This window comes from Perognathus longimembris, chromosome 11, assembly GCF_023159225.1.
Source record: "Perognathus longimembris pacificus isolate PPM17 chromosome 11, ASM2315922v1, whole genome shotgun sequence".
NCBI classification, from domain to species: Eukaryota; Metazoa; Chordata; class Mammalia; order Rodentia; family Heteromyidae; genus Perognathus; species Perognathus longimembris.
The window spans coordinates 63,368,225-63,394,307 of record NC_063171.1 but is presented as its reverse complement, the minus strand read 5'-3'; the positions used below and the strand labels follow the sequence as shown (position 1 = coordinate 63,394,307).

The 26,083-nt window shown below is 39.7% G+C and overlaps 1 protein-coding gene across 5 annotated transcripts in view; it reads right to left on the bottom strand.

Moving 5' to 3' along the window:
- Nucleotides 1–26,083, bottom strand: part of Dennd1b (DENN domain containing 1B) — a 168,983-nt gene that overhangs the window by 86,956 nt on the left and 55,944 nt on the right. For 3 of the 5 annotated variants that reach the window (XM_048357390.1, XM_048357395.1, XM_048357393.1), the window contains 6 exons: nt 19,408–19,457; nt 17,313–17,432; nt 10,289–10,358; nt 7,886–7,966; nt 5,254–5,313; nt 3,504–3,557 (listed from right to left, as the gene is read on the bottom strand). In XM_048357390.1, coding sequence (XP_048213347.1) covers nt 3,504–3,557; nt 5,254–5,313; nt 7,886–7,966; nt 10,289–10,358; nt 17,313–17,432; nt 19,408–19,457 — 435 coding nt within the window. The remainder of the gene's footprint in view (nt 1–3,503; nt 3,558–5,253; nt 5,314–7,885; nt 7,967–10,288; nt 10,359–17,312; nt 17,433–19,407; nt 19,458–26,083) is intronic. The other 2 variants (XM_048357391.1, XM_048357394.1) reach the window with 2 other exon arrangements.

Here is a 26,083-nt window from a genome sequence, read left to right as displayed (position 1 = left end):
CCTGTCTGCAAGCAAGTGAAGGGCCGGCACCCAATGCACACCAATGGTACTGTGATCTTTGGAGTGTTATCCCAACACACAACGATTCTTACACCCACTGATCTCTGAGAATTCGCTACTCTAGAACATACATTGGGAGTCTTTCTGTGTTCGCCAGTCCCTCTGCAGGCAAAAGTCACTGTGTGATACCACGGTAATATACGCAACCCACCCAACAGAGGAAGCACAGGCACCAACACAAGCACAGATAGGGGCCGAGAGAGGGGGAGGAATACATTTGGCAGGACTGGGGTTTAAACAAAGGATCCGGCACTGGCGAAGCAGTTTTCAACCACCTACGCCATGTCCCCAGCTCTTTTTGCTAGAAGTGTTGGTTGGGAATCTCACATTTTTTTGTCCCAGCCAGCCTGAACTGTGATCCTCCTATTTGTGCCTCCACATAGCTGAGATGACAGATGTATGGCATTATGTCCATCTAGGGATTAAGATGGGGTATTGGTGACTTTCATTTCTTTGGGGTTTTGTTGTTGTTGTGAATCTAGGCTGGCCCAAGTCACAATCCTCCCATCACTTATTTCCAAGTAGTTGAGCTTACAAGCACAAGCTACTACACCAGGTCAATGCAGCATATATACAAGTAATACTTTAGTTCTTCTTCTTCCTCTTCTTTTAATGCCAGTCCTGGGCCTTGAACTTAGAGCCTGGGTTGCTGTCCCTGAGTTTCTGTGCTTAAGGCTAGTGCTCTACCACTTGCAGCAGCTTCATTTTTGACTGTGTGGTGGTTAATTAGAGATAAGAATCTCATGTACTTTTCCTGCCTTGGCTGGCTTCGAATTGGGATCCTCAGATCTCAGCCTCCCCAGTAGCTAGGATTACAGGCGTGAGCCATTGGAACGTGGCTTCTTTTTAGTTTTTTTCATTAAGGAAAATCCCTTTTTAAGGAAAATATTCACCAATATAATTGCTTTATAACCAGTATAACTAATATTTGTTGATGTTCAAACTTCAGTTTAACAATCTAAAGTGTCCCCATGCAAGAAAAAAATTAAAATAAGTTAAAATAACTTTTTAGGTCTTTTTTTTTTTTTTTTTGCCAGTCCTGGGGCTTGGACTCAGGGCCTGAGCACTGTCCCTGGCTTGTTTTTGCTCAAGGCTAGCACTCTACCACTTGAGCCACAGCGCCACTTCTGGCCATTTTCTATATATGTGGTGCTGGGCAATCAAACCCAGGGCTTCATGTATACGAGGCAAGCACTCTTGCCACTAGGCCATATTCCCAGCCCCACATGGTCCTTTTTTTTATTTTCTGTGATCCAACTTACTCGTTGCAGAAAACAAGAAGCAAGTAATAAAGAAACTGAATAAAATATAACAATATGATGGCACAGTATGCTACAGGAACTAATGACCTGCAAGGCTAAAACCTAGTTGAACATGGAAAGAAGAAATCCAGTTGTTTCTTCAATTGTTTCCTGTTTCCTCTATGTGAAGCTCATCTCCTTGTCTGGCTCAACTCTTTCTATATAACGTAACTTTTACTGCAATCAACACCTAATTTCCTACTAGGTAAAAAATTATGTCTCAATGTTGACTGCTGCCTTAGCTTTTTTATTTTTTAATCCTAAACAAGACTTTGTGCAAAATCAAATGTATTAACTGAGAAGTAGATATTCCTATTTATATTGTTGGTGGTAAGCTTTTCATTAGAATATTATCACTTTAAAATTTTCAAAGTGGGGCTGGGAATATGGCCTAGTGGCAAGAGTGCTTGCCTCATATACATGAAGCCCTGGGTTCGATTCCTCAGCACCACATATATAGAAAAAGCCGCAAGTGGCGCTGTGGCTCAAGTGGCAGAGTGCTAGCCTTGAGCAAAAAGAAGCCAGGGACAGTGCTCAGGCCCTGAGTCCAAGCCCAGGACTGGCAAAACAAAAAAAAAACTTTCAAAGTAATATTCTTTATTTTAAAAAAGTGACATTTGTTCAAGGAAGCTAACAGTGGTTTTCTAATAAATGTCAGGGAAGGTAAGCAGAAAATCAGCAAAGGAATAAGTGGGTCCTTGTGTTGGAAACGTGGAGTGAAAGGAGCCCAGTCACACAAGCTGAGGGCCGCTCGGTGTACACACCTAACAATACAGCAGACGCACCCAGTCCACAGTGTCTGAGACCCTGACAGCCACAAAGGGCCACCTCAGACCCAGCTCCAAAGCAATGCGGAATCTTCGGATAGGAGTTAACAGAAAATCCCCTTTCATAGAGTTTCAGAGGAGTTATCTCTACTAAAACTATGGTTTTGATTGGACAGTCTTGATTTGGTATTGGAAAATGAACACCTCTCTTGGTCTCTGGTATTATCCAGTATCCTTATGCTCTTGAGTGTATACAAGTGTGTGTGTGTATGTGTGTATGTATGTGCACACACGTGTGTTTGCATGCACGCAAACGTGTACCTGTCCTGGGGCTAGAACTCAGGGCCCAGGTGCTGCCCCTGAGTTTCTGTGCTCAAGACTAGTTAGTGCTCTACTACTTCAGCTACAGCTCCACTTGGGCTTTTGTCAGTGATTAGCTGAAGTTAAGAATCTCACCAACTTTCCTGCCCAAGATGGCTTCCAATCAAGATGCTCAGGCATCTGTCTCCTAAGTGGCGAGGATTACCTAACAGGCATGAGCAGCCAGTGCCTGGATATCCACATGCTTTTAGAAAGCAAATGTCCAGAAGTCTGGAGAACATATTTGGAAAACACCAAATATTGGAGGCAAATAAGCAGTGCATCTGGAAAGAGCTTTTCCTATTTTTTTTTCTTTTGCTTTTAAATTATTCCTCCCGACTCATTTTACCTTTCCAAGGAAACCGGACGGGAATATTTCCTTGTCACACAGTTATCCGAAGGCTTAAGTGACTTCCACCTGTCCACGTAAATTTTCCTTAAAAAAATATTAACCGGTAGTAACAACGAGTGAGACAAACTCTTTCCAGTACAGATACAATGAGGACTGTAGGTAACGTGGGAACAAGATCTCCATTTTTATAATTTCTTAGAATGTCCTTCCAACCTTATGAAGGGAATCAAGGAGATGGTCTCAGCACACAGGGAAGCTGAGGGTCAGGGCTGGGGCCTGAAGTGACTGTGGGAAGGCTTTTCTGTGCTTGGCCTTCTTCCCCCTCGGTAGAAGCAAGGTCTGGAGACAGCCCAGGGTTTGGGTACAGGGAAGTCAGCGTCCAGTCCAGTACTGAATGAATATTTCTCAGGACAGAAACAGTTCCCGTCTTAGCACTTTCCCTAATTTCATCAACAACAGACATGGAGAAAGGCATCAACAGTGTAGACACATAAAGAGGGAAACGAGAGAATACCATTATTCCTATCTCACCATTATTTCTCAAAACACAGAAAACTCCAGTGTGTCCTCGTTCTCTATACAGGGATCCACCAACAACGAGACCAAGTCAAATGAAATCTGTCATGTAAGAGGAATAATAAAGGTAGAAAATGGAAAACTTACACTCTCTGGTATTGTTGGGAGTCCAGTTACATCAGGGGCAATGAAGTAGGAATGCTAATCAATAGAAACAAAGCACAGAAGGAAGGGAGAATTAAAATTTGATATTATATGTAATCTGGAATAAAACAAACAAAAAAAGAAACAAATCCATCAAGTAAATGAGTAAGTGCCACAGATTCTGGATTTGTAAATGACACAGTGGGTTTATATGAGATATATAATAATAACTCAAATACAGGATATTAAACTGGAATATTTCACTTAAAATTGGACAGAAGTAGAATAAGAATCCTGAGAAAAGTTTTAAATCAAAATAACAATGCCTAACCAAAAAGGTGTTATATAATGCGAATATATAATAGCATTAATATTTGAGTATATATTCCTAAAACAACTTTAGGTAGACTATAAACATAAAACAAGAGTATATCAAAATCTAGTGGGAGGCTGGGAATATGGCCTAGTGGCAAGAGTGCTTGCCTCGTATACATGAAGCCCTGGGTTTGATTCCCAAGCACCACATATATAGAAAACAGCCAGAAGTGGCGCTGTGGCTCCAGTGGCAGAGTGCTAGCCTTGAGCAAAAAGAAGCCAGGGACAGTGCTCAGGCCCTGAGTCCAAGGCCCAGGACTGGCAAAATAAATAAATAAATAAATAAATAAATAAATAAATAAATAAATAAATAAATAAATAAATAAATAAATCTAGTGGGATTCCTGAGTTACTATGATGAATCACAATAAATATCTTTTGTAAAAACATCAACAAAAGGGCTGGGGATATAGCCTAGTGGCAAGAGTGCCTGCCTCGGATACACGAGGCCCTAGGTTCGATTCCCCAGCACCACATATACAGAAAACGGCCAGAAGTGGCGCTGTGGCTCAAGTGGCAGAGTGCTAGCCTTGAGCGGGAAGAAGCCAGGGACAGTGCTCAGGCCCTGAGTCCAAGGCCCAGGACTGGCCAAAAAAAAAAAAAAAACATCAACAAAAATATTATTTAGAAAGTAAAAATAAAACATAACCTTTAATGTTCAAAACTTTAAAATTCAGCTACTCATATATACCCAACAAGGAACATTAATTAATTCCTCCAGTGAACAAAGCAATTCAATGGTACATTAAAATTATTATGGTCTATTGTGTAAAAGCTTCTGTTTTGCCACAATGTTTATAAATTTTAATGCCCATAATCGAAGTACACCTCAATGATCAAAATCATGTTTTATTTTCTGTTCATAGTCATCTCCAAAATTACTTTATTATCTTGATCACATATTTAATCCCATTTTCTAATGAAAAAATGGGGGGGAAAATTCAACATTGGAGCACAGTTGAAATGCAAAGAAGGATGGGTGGTATAGACACATGCGTGACTTTCCAGGATGGAAAACTCATCGAGATCAGCCACAAGAGAATCTTGTGATGAACAATGTGACCCAAATCTCATGCTGTGACTGTACTTCCACAAACCACTGAGCGTGCGCAATACATGCAGATCGGATCTCGGGTAACTACTTCTATTTGGATGGATTTTTTTTTCTATAAAACTGTACTTCATAAAACTATGCTTTAAAAAGATAGTATGAACAGAAAATATATTTCAAGTGATTCTTTTTGTTTTTCCTCAAAAGAGTCGATTCATTATATCCCAGAGACCTGGAGCAAATGATAAGGATGCAGTGAGAAGAATCATCAGTTTCCCAACTTTAGAGTGATTTTATTTTAAGACATCAGTGTCCTTTAAAACTCACCGGTATTAGTGAGGGCTGATCTTTCAGAACTTGCTCACTGGCAATAAATATCTCTTGGTTCTTATAATATATGAGAGAAAAATGAATATTTTACTTTTAAGGGGTAAGTTCGCACAAATATTTCCTGTGAATTTGACACAAATGCATGTAGCTACATTATCCACTGGAAATACTTGAAGAACTTAATGTTATTTCTATCTTACCCTAGAAAACAAGCTAAAAAAAGTATTTTCAGACTTTTCGTCGAGAATGTAGAGTGTAATAACAACTTGGGGCATCGTTTCAAAACAGTCATTTATATTACAAAATTAACTTTGCATAAAAATCCCTGATATCCAAACAACCACTAATCTACTTGCAGGAAATTAAAAACTTCCATGATCATCAATTTAAATGTGACCATATAAAATTAAAATCTCCTCTAGTAGCTGGGGACAAGTGTTCCAGTCCCCAAATTGCCACTCACTGTCAAATAGCACGGGGCCTATTACTTCAGTAACCTGGTGTTGAAAGCAAATGAAATTATTAATGAACTGCATACAAAGGTATCCAGCTTTTCAGATAGTGTAGCTTGAAAAATACAGGTTTGAAAAAAATAATAGAATAAATAATAGAAAAAAGGAACTACAAACCTAAAAGCTACCACAGGCTGCCAATTCAAGAGCCTAACTGGCCAACAGTTATCCTGGGAAACACTTATCATCAATTATTAAGAAAGTGCCAATCAAAACCATAATATATTTGTTATCACATCAACCCAGTATAATGCTATAATGGACAAGATTTTTAAAAGGACCGAATTCTGGGGAGAATAAATACAAAGAGGAACTCTTGTACACTGTTGGTGGGATGTAAATGAATAGAACACATGAATGGAACACATTATAAAGTTCCTCAAAATATTAAAAATAGAATTGCCTTGTGACTCGGCGATCACACCCCTAAATGCGGCTGAAGGAAAGGAAATCCCTACTCGCGTTCATGGCAGCACGGTTCACCACAACCGACACATAGGGTTGATGTGTGTCTATCAACAGATGCGTGAAGTTTTTAAGGTGTGTGCGCACACAACAGAATACTGTTCTGTCATAAAAGTGAAAACCTATTATCTGTGGTACTGTAAGATGAAACTAGACAATGTGATATTAAGTGAAATAAGTCAGACACAAAAGGACAAATAATTAGATGGGTTTACTTCTCCTGTGGAATCTGGAAAACTTGATCTCATAGAAGCACAGAAAGGCAGTGTGATTACCTTACTGGATCACTGTACAACGTAGACATGTAATGTAATGTATGCAAGAATCTTACTGGTTGAGACACTGTATCAATCAAAAACATAGTAAAACAAATTTGAACAGAATACTTTTTTATTTTTTTACTAATTAATACTGCCCTCCATCATCTAAGCACTTGCATCTTCTTAACTCTTTAACTTATTCCATTCTCAAAGAAAGATGGCTTCTTTTTGGAAAACCGAGAGGTCTAGGTCTCTTGGTTCTTCTTGATCTTCCCACTAAGCTAACTGCATTCTTCGGCTTTGGCGATCTGAAGCCTGAATTTCTTTCCTCTAAGTCTCCCTCATAGGCCGTTTGGGCAAATGCACCTTAGCCATTCCTCTATGCTCCCTTTGAATAAAAAAAGCCCAGACTACACCTCGCTTCCCATTCCTCTAATTCCAGCCCCCACCCTCACCCCCCAAAATCACAACTGGCCATGTCCACTTTGGCAGTGGGCAGCAGAAGAGGGTACAGACAGGAGGCGGGAGAGACCGCAGAACAAAGCAACACCTCAAGCCCTGTGGCAAACACAGCAGAACTGTGAGGACTCAGCGGCTGCGAAAGGGCAGAATCGCCACCAGGGCACACATTTCTGGCTGCCTCTTCTCTCAGTCTTTTCTGCATCATTGTCTTTTTTCTTCTTTATTGAAACGGAAGCTTATCATTCATTTGGATGACACAGAATCAAGATAAATAAATTTTAACCTTCTAATTGGAGTAGCAAACTGATGAAGAATCCTAGTTAAACCATTCAACATCTGATCATGAACTTTAAATATGTATAACCACTCCAAACCTAGAAATATGTTTTTAGTTGATTTTTTAATGGCACAATTAATAGAAGGATCTAATAGTAAATAAGTTTACCAAAGAGTTTCTTCTTTTTTTTTTTTTGGCAAGCTTCAATCATATTTGCAGGGTTTGTGATTATGCTAGGAACTAGACTAACGTACAAGGAGAAGCAAGGAGCCACTTTTCATTCAGAATTTTCACCCTGCCCATTTTCCTGCCATTTTTTACTCTTATTAAGTACTCTTCATTTTGGAAGAGATAGTGATTTTGTGTGAGTGTGCTTTTTACTATGTGTGGATTTCATTTTAAAAAAATATTCTGTCCAGCAAAATATCCTCGCAAGTTATTTTCAGTTGATCATTTTTATTCTATAACTTAACAGCTACCAAATATCAAAACTGATATAGCAAGTTATAATAGCTGCAGCATGTGGAAAGTCTCCAAGATGTCACCAAGCAATGCCAGAACTACCACTGGAGTCTGCCTGAGGCAGAGGTGAGTGGACAAACAACTTCCGGGGTTGTCAGGGGAGAGCGCATCAGTAGTGATTAAGTACTCACCACACTCAAATTGACAGGAGTGTTCGCCTTTGGTACTGGGTGATTATACAGTGATTTGAGAGTTTCATTCAAATCATTTTCCTGAAACAAAGAAAAGTCCATTTAATAAATGAAATATGCAGCAAGCTGCTGGGCACAGGTGGCTGGTGCCTGTAATCCTAGCTACTCAGGAGGCTGACGGGCTGGTGGCTGAAAACTAGCCCTGGAAGAAAAGTCCATGAGACTCTCAGATTCAACAAACCTCCCAAAGGCCAGCAATGGAGCTGTGGCATAAGTGATAGAGCAATAGCCTTGAGCAACAAAGCTAAGGCCCAGAGTTCAAGCCCCAGTGTCAGTGTGCGTGTACACACACACACACACACACACACACACACACTTTAAAGTGCCCTTGTATATTACTGGTAGGAATACAAAATGGTCCAATCACTGTGGAAAAATGCCATGGTGGTGCCTAAGAATCACATTATCCAACATTTGCACTTCCAGTTATGAACAAAAAAGCCCTGAACCCAAAACCTGGAGGAGACAGCTCTACAGCCATCATCATGCAAGTGGCATTCACCATCGGCAAAGGTGGACGCGGTTTCAGTGTCCGCCGGCAAATCTGGATAAACAGATTGCACACCTAGACTTAGCTACATTATTCGGCCTTAATAAGGAGATTCCGACACATGCTGTACTGTGGGAACCTTGGACCCTTTACGCTAAGTGAAGCAAGCCGATGACATAAGGACAAGCACTGTCATTCCACCCAGGCAAGGGACACAGAGTCAGACAGATATGGGAAATGGCGGTTGCTGGGGAAGAGGGCAGAGGGGCTCGGAGAGCTGTAGTTTAACAGGTACAAAGTCCTGATTTTTCTAGATGAAAAGTTCCAGAGAAAAGCAGTGGGACAGCTGCGTTTCAGCCACGTGCTGGAAACAGTTAATATGGCAACTTTTACAGTGTGCCTACTTCAACACAATAAAAATAATAGAGAAGGGCTGGGAATATGGCCTAGTGGCAAGAGCGCTTGCCTCGTATATATGAAGCCCTGGGTTCGATTCCCCAGCACCACATATATAGAAAACACCAGAAGCCAAAACAAAACCGCAAAGAACCAATAGCCCCCTCATCAAGTGGGCTAAAGACCTACAAAGAGACTTCTCTGATGAGGAAATGAGAATGGCCAAGAGACATATGAAAAAGTGCTCTACATCACTGGCCATAAAAGAAATGCAAATCAAAACAACATTGAGATTCCATCTCACCCCAGTAAGAATGTCCTATATCAAGAAAACTATCAATAACAATTGTTGGAGGGGATGTGGCCAAAAGGGAACCCTACTTCATTGTTGGTGGGAATGTAAACTGGTTCAGCCACTCTGGCAAGCAGTATGGAGAGTCCTCAGAAGGCTAAATATAGAACTTCCCTATGACCCAGCAGCCCCACTTTTGGGTATCTATCCAAAAGACCACAAACAAAATCACAGTAATGCCACCAGCACAACAATGTTCATCGCAGCACAATTTGTCATAGGGAGAATCTGGAACCAACCCAGATGCCCCTCAGTAGACGAATGGATCAGGAAAATGTGGTACATATACACAATGGAATTTTATACCTCTGTCAGAAAGAATGACATTGCCCCATTTGTAAGGAAATGGAAGGACTTGGAAAAAATTATACTAAGTGAAGTGAGCCAGACCCAAAGAAACATGGACTCTATGGTCTCCCTTATTGGGAATAATTAGTACAGGTTTAGGCAAATCATAGCAGAGCATCACAAGAGCCCAATAGCTATACCCTTATGAACACATAAGATGATGCTAAGTGAAATGAACTCCATGTTATGGAAAAGATTGTTATATCACAGTTGTAACTACTTTCAACGTCCATCTGTATCTGTAGCTTCTATTATTGATGATGTTCTTGTATCACCTTCCAGTGGTTGTACCTACACTATCTCTGTAATCTTATCTGAGTACATTGGAAACCGTGTATACTGGTATTAGAAGTAGGAAATTGAAAGGGAATACCAAAATTAAGAGACACAGGGTAAAAAAAGACAAACAACTACAAAAGCAATACTTGCAAAACTGTTTGGTGTAAGTGAACTCAACACCTGTGGGGGGGAGGGAAAGAGGGAGGAGGAAGGGGGGGTCTGAGGGACAAGGTAACAAACAGTACAAGAAATGTATCCAATGCCTAACATATGAAACTGTATCCTCTCTGTACATCAGTTTGATAATAAAAATTTGAAGAAAAAGAAAAGAAAAGAAAACAGCCAGAAGTGGCGCTGTGGCTCAAGTGGTAGAGTGCTAGCCTTGAGCAAAAAGAAGCCAGGGACAGTGCTCAGGCCCTGAGTCCAAGGCCCAGGACTGGCAAAAAAAGAAAAAGAATAGAGAAAAAACATAACTTACCAGTTCCTTCACCAAGTAATCTGCCAAAGTATTCAGAAGCTTGTAATAGACTTCAAACCAGGGCAGGTAACTGTTTAGAAAAAAGGTTATATACATTTTATAAATCTATATATGTACCTCTTTACATAAAATTGAAATATACATATATATACAAATATACATATAGATATACAAAATTTAGACTCAAGAATCAAGTTCTCAAAATAAACATCAAGCCGAGTGCTGGTGGCTCACACCTATAATCCTCGCTACTCAAGAGGCTGAGTTCCTGAGGATTGCAGTTCAAAACCAGCCTGGGCAGAAAAGACCCTGTGAGAATCTTATCTCCAATTAACCACGCAAAAAAACCAGAAGTGATGCTGTGGCTCAAAGTGGTAGAGCAAAAGAGCTCAGAGACAGATCCCAGGCCTCAAGTTCAAGCCCCACGACCAACAAGAGCAACAAAAATAAACATCAGACTTACATATTGTTTCAGACAGGCTGATCACAAAAAGTAGAAAGAATTACATATCTACATTCTTTTCACCACCTCAAAATATTCACAAGCTACCTTATTATTAGTTATCATAAAACAAATTACTCAAAGTTCTATAACGAAAGCTGTTTAGCATAAGCTTCTATTTTATACCAGTATTATCTAAAATTACTTCATCCTATTTCATAGTAATCACTGAGCACACTCAGGATAAACATTGCCCAACATGTGTATGTGTGTGCGTACACACACATACACACATATATATACATGTGTGTATATATACATATTAATTTTAAAGAGCTTTTAAGACACTGTACAATGACACTGTATATGACATATCAATGTCATGTAATTATAGGAAAACTCTACCTCTCGGTGGGAGGAGGGTGTGTCTTCAAGTGAGCACGCAGACGTGCTTATGTAAAGTAGCAAGACACCTTGTTGCCTCTACAGAGTCTAACCTATGGGACCACCACTAGGCAGATGGGCCGTTCCACAGGTGGCTTAGGTAGTTCAGGTGGGTCATCTGTCTACCTCCTCATCATTATGCAGAACGGCATGCCATTGGGTTTTTAAGTATCACTGCACCCCCATCTCCTGCTGAGAAACAGGAAATGTTTCTCTCTCTCCATTACTCCCTACTTTAACTCTCTTTTGCTAAACTAGATCCTCTGTAAAACTTTCAAAACGTATTAGTGAATGGAGCATGTAATACAATAGAACTCCGTATTTGATCAGTTCTTCTGAAAGTAGGTTTAAGTAGGAGGCAAGTAAGTGTTGTTACAAATATCAGAAAGCCTGTTCTAAAAAGTATAAAACCGTAAAAAGCTTTTAGACACCAAAACAAAACATGATTTAAAGGTAAATTTAGTTTTGTTTGCAAAATCAAAGCATACTTCTATGAAAACTAAGCAGTAAGAAAATTATCTTCCTTATTTTAAAATTAAATTAACAGTGTATTCAAAACCTGCCCATACTTCCCCTCCAAAAAAAAGCATTAAATCACAAAACATATCACGTTGCTGATTTTCAATTCGTAGTCATTATTTCCTTTGAAGCATTATTTCCTTCAAAGTATAATAAGCAAAGTTTAAAGAGAATACATCTCAATGCTCTTTACTACGTAATTGTTCATGGGTAAGAATACAAAAACAAAAAATACGATATCAGTGAATTGCACCTTGACTAAAACCTAATATCTTAACAAAAGTTTTAACTGTCAGGTAAACTACAGTATCTTTGGCTCAGCGGAAAAATATTGTTGTTTAAAATGATGATTACAAATACTAGTAATATGACAGCACTTCATATATCAATGTATTTACCTAACTTTTGGTTACATCTTAGACATTGAGTATATGCGATTGCCTTTGTGGGGTCTGGAACTACTGCTGGTAGCACATAGTAAGAAGGATGTAAACTAAAAAGGGAAAAAATTCAAAATGTCACTGACCCTCTCAATTGTGTCTGAATTTTATCTGGAACTATAAATCTGCAAAAATGCACACTATAAATTGCATAAACTTTGTATGGTTTTTTTTCTTAGGGATTTTTCAAACAATATGTGTTAAAAGCAACAAATTAAGTAATATATATGCTTAAACTGCCAATAAGTTGAAATGCTTTTCACTAAATCTTACACATCCAAAGTGACTCCCATCTGGTTTATTTTTTTTTTTTTTTGTTCATAAAAAGCTTAGAAAGTTTAAAGAAAAAGATATATTCAGAATTTTAGTGGACTTGAATCCAATGGTTTTCTTGAATAAACACTGAAAATATGGGGTTTTTTAAAGACAAAAAGAAAGGGTACCTGTCTTAGACTTGTGAGTATATACAAACAGAACAACAATTATTTTAGAGAGTCAATTATTTTGAAGTTTAATTGTATGATCACTTCCTGAATTTTCAGTGAAGATGTAAGCCACAAGACAGACATCTTACAAATCCTTGCCCTCATTCTGCTGTGCAAGAGGATTTCCCCCACACTTGGACTTCCACTCCAGAGCTGATAAAACTTTTACATTCTGAAGTCAAAGGTTAAATAAAGGGAAGGAAATGGTTTTTGTCAAAGTCAGGTAACCGCTCACAGTGAGAGATCAGCAGGAACCTAACAGAGTAATCAAATAAAAGCAAGGAAACGGCCTTTTTTTTTTTTTTTTTTTTTTTTGGTAAGAAACCGTCTAATGTCTAGAGGCTGTTTTTCTGTCTGGAAAACTGATACAAAACGTGTAAAATTGAAACATTCTGTTTCTTAAGAGATTTGCCCAAAGGAAGAGTGTGAAAGCATCCAGGTTTGGACAAAGTTAAAGGGGGCAAGCAGAGATACCAAGGCCACAACATAAATCTGTCTCACTTATTAGAATATTTCATTTTGAACCCTTGGCGACAATTTTATAGTTGTAAAGTTAGGTTAATCGAGTTAGGAGAAAAAGGGTATCTTGTGCACTTTTGCTAGCATATGAAAGCAATCTCCCACCAGAAAAAGTTAAAGCAACCGTCAGTACAAACAGTGGTACGATTTAAATTAGTGGCGTCACGGGGTATTGTTGAAATCATGTCAGAGAAAGAATTAAGCAAAGCTTGTAACAATAGCCCAAAATAATTAATATTTTTCTTATTACTCTAGACTGAAATCTTAACTTTTCTTCTAAAAAGGAAACAAAACCAATAGAAATTTTTAAAAGAACAACAACATGTTAACCTCCAAACATTTTTGTAGCATCAATCTAAGAGGGGGAAAACAATATTTCACAGCATTGGGCAGGCTGTCTTAGTTAGAACTTGAAGATAAATCTAAGTTAGTTCTAAACCTCACAAAGTGCCTTCAATGGCTGACACACAAACTAGTGCAGGGATAGTTTTGTAAGTGACACAGCAAATCACAGAGGCAGAGAACCGAGTTGCAGTAAGCAAACACTAAATGATATTGCTGCTGACTGAGTCCTTGATATTCAAAACTTAAACCAACAAAGGTTATGTTTTGCTAGTGCTGATGAAAAGGTTGTTAGTTTACAGCTATTTTATTTTGTAGTAAAATGTCTTCAAATTCCTTCCATGTATTCACTATTTTGATTCTGACTACTCTTTCCTAAGAATCTACCATATTTTCAACAGGTATCAACAAAAACTCAAGAGGCATAAATATTTTTCTCTTAAAAAATTGATATCAGTGCCAGGAGCTGGTGGCTCACACCTGCAATCCAAGCTTCCCAGGAGGTTGAGATCTGAAGATCACAGTTTGAAGCCAACCTGGACAGGAACGTCTGTGAGACTTTATCTCTAATTAACCACTGAAATTAACCACTCAGTACCCACGTGCTGAGCTCAAGCCCCAGGACCAGCGCATACACACACATACACACACCATTTCGTATCTGTAAAGCAAATTCACACATTAGCAGGTAATAAACAAGAAGATTCTGGGGGAAAGAATAACATTAATAACAATAGAAAAACTGTAATGAGTAGGATAGTACAGAGACAATAGGAGAAACACTTGTTAGTTTTGCCCAAGAATCTTAATTCATTTGATCCTGAGAATAAACACCAATAATCAATCCAATATGATCTCAATGTACAATTCCTGAAAATACAGTAATTTCAAAAAAGAAACACTACTCTTATACAACCATAGCAAGGTATTAATTTTCATATTTCTAAATTATAACAAATTTCAGGCAAAGATATAAGTAACTGATTAAATAACCTCTAATCAGAAAAAAAATCATATTGGTATAATATCTCAACTTACAAGGAAAGAAAAATGTAAAGTTACTGATTTTCGGATTAAGCATGTACAAAAATTCGAGGAACTTGTGGAGATTATAATGAAAGTCAGTGGAACATTTTCAATTCACAAGCCACGTTAAATATATTCATATATCTTACCAATTATCATAAGTACTATAATTAATCCTTTAGTTCGATAAACTATTGAAAAATGTGTGCATGGGCCTGAACAAGACTATTGACAGTTCTCCTGTGAGTAAATTGTCCCAGCAGTTTACTTGTTTTCCTATTGGTTTTATTTGTTTTATGTATGTACGTATTCTTTTATGTGCAGTGTTAAAGATTAGACCCAGGGGTCTTGTACATGCTAGGCAAGAGTTCTACTTGACCTATGCCCCCAGCTTTTTCATTTGTTTGTTGCTTGTGTGTTTATTTAACAGTCTCACCACTACCTTTCCCCAGGCTAGCCTTGAACTTAAAATCCTCCTGTCTCTTCTACTCAAGTAGCTAGCAGGATGTTTACTGGTAAGTGCTACCATGCCTGGTTTCTATTCTTTTTCTTATTAATCTGTAGGTGCTTATAAAGTATAGTATTAATCTTCTGCTCTATCAATTATCAACTTAACTCTATTAGTTAATTAATTTCTTTGTTCATATTTGTCAGCAAGCATAAGTTTACATCATCCCCACTAGGTGACCAAATATACTACCCTGTCAGATTTCAGGATTTTGTGGTAGGTACATAAGGCTCTTGCTGCCAGGAATTTTTGTTAAGTCAGCAGGATTTTTTTAATGGTATATTTAGTCTTAGAGTTCCTGACAATGATAAGTTTCAGCTAAAGTAATGGAGCACCCAGAGCCGGGTGGACAAATCAGGACTGAATCCCCATTCTCTGTTCCACTACAGTAACTCTGAGATGGATCAAAATCATTGAGATAACAAACACTGACTACAACTTACCTATAAATATTAACCTGGCTGGGAATATGGCCTAGTGGCAAGAGTGCTCGCCTCGTATACATGAAGCCCTGGATTCAATTCCTCAGCACCACATATACAGTAAAGGCCAGAAGTGGTGCTGTGACTCAAGTGGCAGAGTGCTAGCCTTGAGCAAAAAGAAGCCAGGGACAGTGCTCAGGCCCTGAGTCCAAGCCCCAGGACTGGCAAAAAGAAGAAGGAAGGAGGAAGGAGGAAGGAGGAAGGAGGAAGGAGGAAGGAGGAAGGAGGAAGGAGGAGGAGGAGGAGGAGGAGGAGGAGGAGGAGGAGGAGGAGGAGGAGGAGGAGGAGGAGGAGGAAGAAAAAAATATTAACCTATCCACAGCCTTTTGTGACTAAGATGATGCTGATTTCCACAAATTCCCTCTTCACTGTTAAAACCAGATGGCTACCTGACTTACTGGCTATTCTCTCAATAAGCTGCTCTCAAAGAACACCTCAGCACCCTGCCTCCCAGGACAGACTGCGGCAAACCATTCGAACTTAACAGGAAAACTTAACGAATTTACTAGAAAAAATAAGTTAGACGACAGAATTTTTCTCCATGATTTTTTTCATGAAACTTTGATAAAATGACTATTACATTACCAGACAGTACTGTCAGATTAAAAAAAAAAAAAAAACAAAAAAAGAGGTACGAAAGGAATCAATAGCACCTCACCCCCTCTGCCATTCCTGGAGCCCATCTCCACCAACAAACTACTCAAAAAATCCAACCTATGGTTTGAAACATAAGACTCTTGGATCAAGTATAAGTTTTAAATATAATTGTTATGGAACCAATAAAGCTGTACTCTTAAAAGAAAGAAGACATTCACTCTATTATCTAGAAAGCCGTTATACAGTGAAGACTGAAAGCCCTTCTCCAGTCAGTTCCATTAAGTGTTCTGAGTCTATGAACCTATCACGGGGCGATGCAGGGAGAAGCCGTCCATTTCCCACCATGCTTTTCTCTGTACTAGGAGCACTGACAGCATTTCTGCCGGATCTAGGGTGGCCAGTGTCTGCAGGGTATCAGTGTAGAACCGCTTGGACTTGAGATGCACACAGCACGTGAGCGCTCACCTGTAGGGGCCATCCGCTCCAAAGCGACTCAGATCCAAGGTTCACCTTCAGCTACCCACTGAATCAAGGCAGAAATGCTGGGTGGATGGAAGTAGGGCAGGTGGGAACCGGAAACCAGAGCTATCATAGCATGGCTAAAAGCCTGCTACTTCACCCAGCTCAGTGCTGGAGTCAGGAGTGACCAGATTAGCAGAGGCCACCACTTCCCAACAGGAATTAGAAGTAGCTGACGTGTCATTTAAAAGTTTTTAAACATCCAGTGGTCAAACAAACCTGTCTACCTTCTGCACATTTTTTGCTTTTGACCACTACTCATTTGCTAAAGCAAAGGTGAGGCACAGACAGACAATGGAACATATTTATTAAGGTGCATATTTATACCCTACTCAATATATGAGACTCATACATAATTTGAGCGAGCTGATATGTTAATTTGCAAAAATAAAACCATAAAACCCAATCTTTAAAAGATTTGGTTCTTTCAAGAAAAACGTATCTACTATGCTACTGCTAAATCTTCACACCCAACTGGTTATAATTAAATGACACAGAACACCAGGGAAATCACCTTTCAACTTATCTTGAATTCAGAATGATAACAATGGAAGGAAAAAATATTGAGGGTTTCTTTTGTCTTGCTTATATTTTGGAGAAGACAAAGCAGAATGAAAATAGAAGAAAGACAGAGTTAATCTGTTTGGCGGGTATTTTTCTCTTGGTGCTGCTTTTTTTTTTTTTTAACTACTGTGGCTTACCTCAGGATGCAGAGACAAATTTGGCCTCCTGAGGTGAGTCTGCAGAATCCAAATCTCTGCTTACTTTCTATGTCTGTCAGCACAAAGGTAAAGTGCTGTCCAACGTGGTTTTGAGACACCCTGAAATACAACAACATCGAGAAACATTCAGCCTGGTATGACATTTTTCTTTTCAGAGACACAAAGGCATTTCTCAGTGGCATTGATGCTACCTTCCCAATCACTTGGTTCTGAAGCTAAAATTATGCTTCAAAACGATAACATACATCAAATGAAAACTGAATCGTGAGTCGAACATCAAAGTACGTGTGCTGCACCTTGCAGACTGGGCAATTGAGCACCTCCGAATCTGGGACTAGGAAACTGGAAGGGAGTGTACCTACCGTAAATTTCATAAGTCTGAAAGTATTTGTAAACTATTTCCAAAGAATATCTAAATATTGTTCCCCTGTCCTCAGAAGTTACCCAGGATGGCTGAATCCTCAACCTCAACTCCAGCCTCTCTTTTCCAAATTAATTGTGAGTTTCCCCCCCAATTGTTAACTGCTTAGACAGCAAATCAAGTTGCTTTAGGATCTAATAGTGGCCACCAGCACTGCAGCTGTTTGGCCTGTTGACATTCCTACCCAAGGAAGCACCATACAAAACCCTACTGCTAGTGTTTTTCTTAGCATTCTCTTTTAAAGCTATGCATATACTCAAGAACAATTTCTCAATACAAATAAGAAAGAAGAATACTAAAGAAGAAATGCCAAAGAAGCACACTAGCTAATCTGTAAGGACTTTTTGCATAATTATCATAATACTATCACATTACATTGCAATATAAGGAATGATTCAAATCATTAGATAAAAATAATTCCTTCTATTTCAAGCCTATGAATATACTTTCTGATGATGTCTGTAGCCTAGGCATTAGATAAATATAATAAAACATCGAGTTCTGTTCCCAAAATAAAATAGCCATAACACCTATACTTCAACTGAAAAATAGCCAAAAGGATTTTTAAAAGGGAAATAAAGTACTGCCAATGTACCAATACAAACAAATTACTCTGACACAAAAGAGTGCTGGATATTTAACAAATATACTTGTAAGAGGTCAGTCTTTAAAAAGTTTTATAAATTTTACTATGTTTATATAAGCTTTGTAAACTTCAAATAAAACTCCCAGTGACTGATGTGGCCTTCAGCGCTCAAGTTTTACAACACTCTTTCAAAGCTTTTCTTTGCCTATTTCATTCTTACGATTGATTTGAAAATCGTAACGCAGGGGATGAATGGGGAACATGGCTGTCTCCCCAGAAATGAGTTAAAACAAGGGGTGTCATTTGTCCGGGTCAGACACTTTATTTTTAAAATAGTAAAACTTTAGAGGCTCACTAATCCTTAGCAAAGTATTTTCCTAGAAAAAGAAATTTTCTTTAGAAAAAGAAAACAAACCTATCCCACTCTTAAGAAAACTGATAATAGGGTGTGGAAAGTACATGCCAAACAATAAATGAGCTGTTATTATGCTCAGAGGGCTATGTATTCGACTACATTCCAGCCACATACGGGCAGTTGATTCAGTATTTGTGCAGTGAAATAGGAACGGAATCAAGTTCCCAACACCACCTTCAGGAAGGCCTCCCGCAGCCGCGCCCCGTGCTCACGCAGGGCTAGGGAGGAAGCCGCCCGCCTTGGGACATGGCTAACCATGACAGCCAACACTACACACATGGCCTCTCCCATTAGAAGGCGCGAGATCGAAAACAGGCTCTCTCCGCCTCACTTTCAAAGGCACCCTGGGAAGGCTCGGGTGGAGAATGCGTATTTTTCTGCTACTGCTTCAGATGCATCCATGAAGAATGCAAAAGGCAGTGGGACCTGCTCGCACTGCTGGGTTAAGAAAGCCACAGACGCGACCGCCCAACAGACTTCTTCACCATTTAACTGCCAACCTCTCGGCTCCAGTGCTTCTCTGGAAACTATAAAGATAAGGCATACTTCGTTTCGCGAAAATAAACAACAACAACCACAAAAACAGGCAATCGCTTCTAGGGCATTTGCTCAGGTGGACTGGAGTTATTTTCGCTTGGGACTCACACCTTACCTTTCCACGTCAAAGGGGAAACAGAACTTCGGCACACTCTGCAAGACTTCCTACAAAGGCAATGCAAAATACAGAAGATGCTTTAGAACATGTTTCCGAAGATGCAGTTAAAACTTTTTGAAAGACATTTTCGGGGTTAGGGGTGGGGTGTGGGGGGGGGGAGTTGTTCTTTGGTTGTTGCTTTAAGCAAACTAGCACAGGTTCCTAGACTAAAATAATTGATGATTAAAAGGGAATTAAGTTTGTCTTGGGCAGATTGTACAGACAATGCCGCCGTGGCCCCGGGGAGGGAGCGGCCTGGCCTGAAGGGTATTAACACCTTCGCATCCCTGCTGGGATAGCCTTCAACAAGGCCATATGGATTTTACAAGAAGCACCACACCATATGGACAATCTCCGTCTGCTGCTACTTGTACCACAGGCTAGCCATTGGGACTTCTGACAGATCCTGGCTCAAAAATATAAATGTTGTTTCAATTAAAATGCAGGCAGAGAAAAGGGAATGAGGTTGGCAGCAGAATGAATTACTGAGGGGTAAAACAACCCTCCGTGGCCCCTACTCCAATAGTTTTTATTAACATTTTTTAAAAAAAAGAACTCCCTATAGTTTAAGAAAAATTGTATGCCTCAGCATTTGGTACTAAGTATTTTTCCTTTTTTCTAAACACTCTTAGAAATACATATATATCTTTAAAAAAAATAAGTCTTTAAGCTAAACATAGCTCACTACTATAATGTGTATTTTCCTTTAAAATTTGCTTCATACTACAATCTGGGTTTTAATTAAACCTGAAACATAATCTGATTTTAAAACGTTCAATGGTTGTATAATTTATTTTTTAGATATCATTTGTATTCATAATTACAATAAAATATAAACAAGCACTTGACAACAAATAGAAAAGGATCTATTTTGTTATACCCAAAAAGCTGCTTAAAACTGAACACTGGTTCTAAAGTTGTACTAAATACAACGTCATACTAATTCAAAGCAAAGTGGTCTTACAAGACAAGGCAGACAAGGATGAAGATGTTTACTATTTAAAAGCCCACAGAGCAAGTACCTTGATATTGTAACCAATTACCCTCTCCCACTCAAAACAGTTTTCACTATCACCTCTTCATCAGTAAAACTTACACCTGGGGAACCATCAGTATCTGAATATTCAAACTCACTGAGTGTCTTCAAGTGGAATTACTCAAATCCTTTTAAAAGGTGCACTGCATTTAGCAATTAAGAGATGAAAGCACTGTGGAATTCCAGTAGCAATGCCTAAGAGAGCTTCAGGAGCCTGAACTCAGAGAAGCAAGAAGCAAAGCATCCTGGGAAGTGCCCCCTCCCCACCCCAGGGCAGGCCCCTAGGTTTCCCTGTGAACCTGGGTCTCTAGAAGGCTGAACACCAACCCCACACTTCCAGAGATCTATTCTACGATGGATAATATTGTGTCACATGCCATGAAGGGGAGGGTCACTCAATTTGAAATAAATTATGGGAAAAACAGTTCCGTGCAAATGAGTTGTTTTTCACTTGATGATGACTTAGTCTTTATCGTGAGCTGCAGAGTGGGGCCACGCAATCGTATTGACTCCCTATCTGAGAGCGGTTCAGACATCTCCAATGAAACTGTGCCAACAAAGACTATGCAAATGGCCGTGTCCACCTCTAAATATATCCAAATGAGTCATCCACCCCGCATCAATGCTAAGACTTAAATGAAGAAGAAAGCTCCCGTCTTCCACGCCCACCTCCCTCCTTGTACACACGCCTGCACAGAAGTCTCAGCTCGCTTCCCAACTGGCGGCAGCAGCCCTCGGGGGACAGGTCTTTAAACCTCCGCACTCTTTAAAATTCAGCCAGCCAGCAGGTCTATAGACTAGTGTATAAACAGTATAGACCAAAAAAGAAAAAAAAAAATCCTTTCTGAGCTTATGTCCGTGACAAAGCAGCTCCACATTCAGTGTTTCTCCCCTGACAGTGTAAGCAGGCTTTACACAGATCAATAGCTCTAAGTCCTACCTAGCTCCCAGCACTGGGTTTTCTTCCTTAATTACAGGTGCTATGCAAACTGAAGTTAAAAAAGGAAACGGAAGAGTTGCAAAGGAGAATAAAAATGTATTCAAATATCTTTCTGGATCCTTTTAACATCAGCATTAAGAATTATACTTGTCCAAATATCCTTTGGAATGTTGTAAATACTTTTGCTTTGAAAACCTTTTTCATTACCATAAGTTACCTTATCAGACTAATCTTTTTGATTCTCCAAAACCTTAATTTGTTTAGTTTTTGGTATGGGTTTGCATAGGAGCCTACTATTTAAAGTGAAAGTAGTCAGAAAGTTGTGAATTTCCTAAAGCTCAGGAAACACTAGGGTGTCACTTCTTTTGCACTACAGCATATAAACTAGCATATTAAAATTTAAAAACTGTCTTTTTTTAATGTACCAAGGATATATTTAGTTCTAGTGGAATTTTGTCAGCAGATATTAGTAACTGCCGCTTATAGGGTAAAATGTTAAATTATTTTAACCCTGAATAGTATTCAATAATGTAATTTAAAAAACTGTAGAGTTAGTTTAAGGCCACTTTTTATTTTGGGAACATGAAGTGTGTAATGTGTCAACGAGATTGTTGAAAAAGCTGAAACCACTTGCAAAATGATTTTTAAATGAAATGCAAAAAGCTTTTTTGAATAATGTAGTATGCACTGCTGTTTGTTTGATTACATAATGTCAAATGGCTTAACTATATTCCAAGTACAAAAAAGCATACTGGATGACACTGAGAATGTTGAGTAGCATTCATGATGGCTTTGTTTTCGTTTGGGGCAGATACAAACATCTACGCAATATTGCTGAAATGAATTCAATAAAAATGATTTTAAAATATAAAAAAAAGAATTATACTTCTACATTTGCCAAACACTCACATACACACACACACACACACACACACACACATATCTAAATTTGCAATCACAGACTATGTGAAAGGGTAAGGTAATGCTCTTGAGAAGTTATATCCTTTCCCTCTGTTTCTAAAGGTTTTTCTTTTAAAATAATTTCTTTGCCCAAGAAAAGTTGAGCTCCAGAATCATCCTCTCCAAAATATGCTTTATGCAAAATGTGCATTGTCAGAAGTAACACAAAAGAATGAAATAGAACACAAATTATGAGTAGTAAAATGCAAGGGCAACAGATACTTTTTGTGTGCTCTACAACAAGACACCCCCCATCACATTAATAACTAGACAGAGACTCATGAAAATGTATACATTGTTTTCGGTCCCATATAAATTAATTGATCTTATAAGAGAGAAAAGTGGAAATGGCTAAGAAACCTAAAAATGGTGTGTCCTTCTTCCCCCTTGTAATTACCTCTAAGCACTAGAAACTGATGGACAAAACACTTCACGTGTCATCTATCTACACTTGTAAATAGTGCGGCATTTAAAAATGAGCATCGGCCAGTGGCTCTCACCTGTAACCTGTAACCTAGATCCTTCAGGAGGCTGAGATCTGAGGACAGTGGTTCAATGTCAGCCCAAGCAGGAAATCCAATTAACCACCAGAAAACCAGAAATGACACTAAGGCTCAAAGTGAATAGAGTGCTAGTCTTAATCAAAAAGAGCTCAAGGACAGCACCCAGGTCCTGAGTTCAAGCTCTACAACCAACCAAAAACAAAAGCATCCAACCCTTATTTAAACCAAAATCAGTGGAATTAAAGTAAGTAAGAAAACACATCTACACGAGTCCGCCGATGGGCTACCCTGGCAATGTTAGGAAGGATGTTAGAAGGTAGCAGGAGTGATTTTCGCACCCAGGAGATGTAGGGGTTGTTGGCAGAGGCACGTGCCCAGGAACACAGGTGCCAACGCCGGGTATCAGGTCAGTGGACACCGCACAGCTCCGGAGTCACACAGCTGCAGTTAGATTCTGGTTCAGCCAGGTGCTCCCCTTGCAAAAGGGGCAAAACCTGAGGGTCTGCCTCACAGAATCAAGAAAAGCGGGGGGGGGGGGGGGGGGTGGCTGGGGATATAGCCTAGTGGCAAGAGTGCCTGCCTCGGATACACGAGGCCCTAGGTTCGATTCCCCAGCACCACATATACAGAAAACGGCCAGAAGTGGCGCTGTGGCTCAAGTGGCAGAGTGCTAGCCTTGAGCGGGAAGAAGCCAGGGACAGTGCTCAGGCCCTGAGTCCAAGGCCCAGGACTGGCCAAAAAAAAAAGCCAAGCAAGAGCACAAGGTCCTGAGTTCAAGCCCCAGTACCTACCTACACACATGTATACACACACACACACACACACACACACACACAGCTTATTAAATAAACTACTTCCTTTGAAGATTTTTCAGATATGTAATACAGCTAATGTATATGGGTATACACATATAGCTATACATTTGATATATTAACTACTTCTACTTAACCAAGCACAACAGAAGCAAGCTTTGTCATAGAACATGTACATTTATTATTTGAATGTGTACAGGAAGCTTTCTTTGGGCTATCATACTTGCTCTGTGTTATTGAAAAAAAGTATCTTGGAAGTTCGCTTCATTCACATACTTATCCATCAATCCACTTGACAATGCAAAGCAGTGGCCAAGTTCAGACTGAAGTGCTTCCTGTCCCCTCTTAAGATCTCAAATGAGCTGTTTCCTTCGGCGGTCTTGGCAGGAGTTAGTGGTGGAAGTCCCTGTGAAATCCCAGCCTCGCTGTCCTCTGTCCGCCACTGCAGACTTGCTCTACTCCCATCATGCACTGCACCCTTGCTTTTCCTCCACCCATTATGCATTTTCCCTCCGCCTTCAAGATCACCAGACCCCGGAGCCACAGTATTTCTCTAGCTTTTCACATCTGGACCTCATGCCGATAATCTTTCTGTCATGAAAGATTCATGAAAACGCTTCCCATATACTTCCCACGCCTTAAATGAAAATGATTTTTTGTGCAATCCAAGGCCCACAGAGATTAATGTTGCAGACCAGTAATTTTACCATTGCCCTTTTTTCTCTAGTCCTGCCTTAAACTTGATTCAAAACTATCACTAGAATGTCTTATATAGTAACTCTTGTGATAACCAGATGGGAAGCTTATGGTTCGTATGAGGTGTTTGAAGAAATAGTAAGACCTTCAAATTTAGAGAATAATTCTAGGGACTTTATACTACAGTGGCTCATACCCTAGGATCACTGACATATTTACTATATTTCATGGAGCCTCTAAGTTCACCTAGCACAAATGAGACTCACATAGCCAGATGTGGTGTCATGCCTATAATCCCAGCACTTAGGAGGCGAGGCAGGAGGGTCAGAAATTTGGAGCCAGACTAAGCTACATAGGAAGACCATATTCCAAAAGAAGGAAGGGAGGGAGGAAGAGAAGGAGGGAGGGAGGGAGGGAGGGAGGGAGGGAGGGAGGGAGGGAGGGAGGGAGGGAGGGAGGGAGGAAAGAAGGAAGGAAGGAAGGGAGGAAGGGAGGAAGGGAGGAAGGGAGAGAGGGAATAGAGGGAGATCATGGTATATGTTTGAAGTTTGAAATGGGATATAAATGCTTGTCTATTCAGCTACTTGGAGACTTTTGTCTGGAGTAATTACATTTATAATTACATAGTGACATAAGCTAAATTGTTCTGTGAAAACTACTTAAAAAGATACAAAACTGAATCCATTCTACTAATTGATATATTTAGAAACTCGGTGTGTACTTGTTTAATCACTCATTATATTGACTTTCTGAATATTAACATGGGATGAACAATCATAGCTAATCTCAGCATTGGTGAGTCTAGAAAATAGACATGGAAATCAAATCTGGGAGTGAGAAGTCCCATGGGAAGACATCACAGGTAACGGAAACGGGAAGAGAGAAGGAGAGGCTGGCCAGGCTGCTGCAGGAGGGAGGGGAGAGGGGGGAAGGGGCTTCACACACACCAGCTACAGTGTCCATCCACCCACTTCTGGAACTAACAGCCCATGCCTGATTGATCAGCCCTCAGCCAGATCCATGATGCTAGTAGTCACCCACCAGAAAGTTCTAGCTGTTGTAATTGGCACGGTCAATTAGAGGAAATGCATCTCCAAAATCCTTGAGAGCGCATTCAACTTGAGTCTGCCTGAGGCCTAGCCAGTACCTGACATGGGACTCATGCTGAGAGGAAAAAGAAAAAAGTACCCCTATGAAATAATCCATATTTCATATGCAGAAAAAATTGTGGGAGAAGCTAAGTAATTTCTGCAAAGGTCAAACAGCTAGCAAATAGCCTCAAACCATTATGTCTTAGCATGCATACACACACACACACACACACACACACGCATGCACGCACATATGGGTTATATAGAGAGAGTTATAGATTATTCAACTAACACTTCAAAGTCAAGGGTTAGCCTAGTGTATGAAAAACACAGGGTTAGGGTGGGAAGGGATGGTGGGAGGAGAGATGGGACCACAACATTTGCATGATCACACACGCACTTGCCCTGTTCTGGCCTGTTCTACTCTCTTGACACTAACTCTGCGGGAAGATGGGATTGTGAAGGACTTGCTTCTATCTATGCAGCTATTGAAAATATTAGACTTATAGCCAAAACAAAATGACTAACTCCTTGTCAAATAACAGATTTGCAAAGAAGAATCAAAGCCTCTCCTTTAAAACCTGAAACAAAAGCAT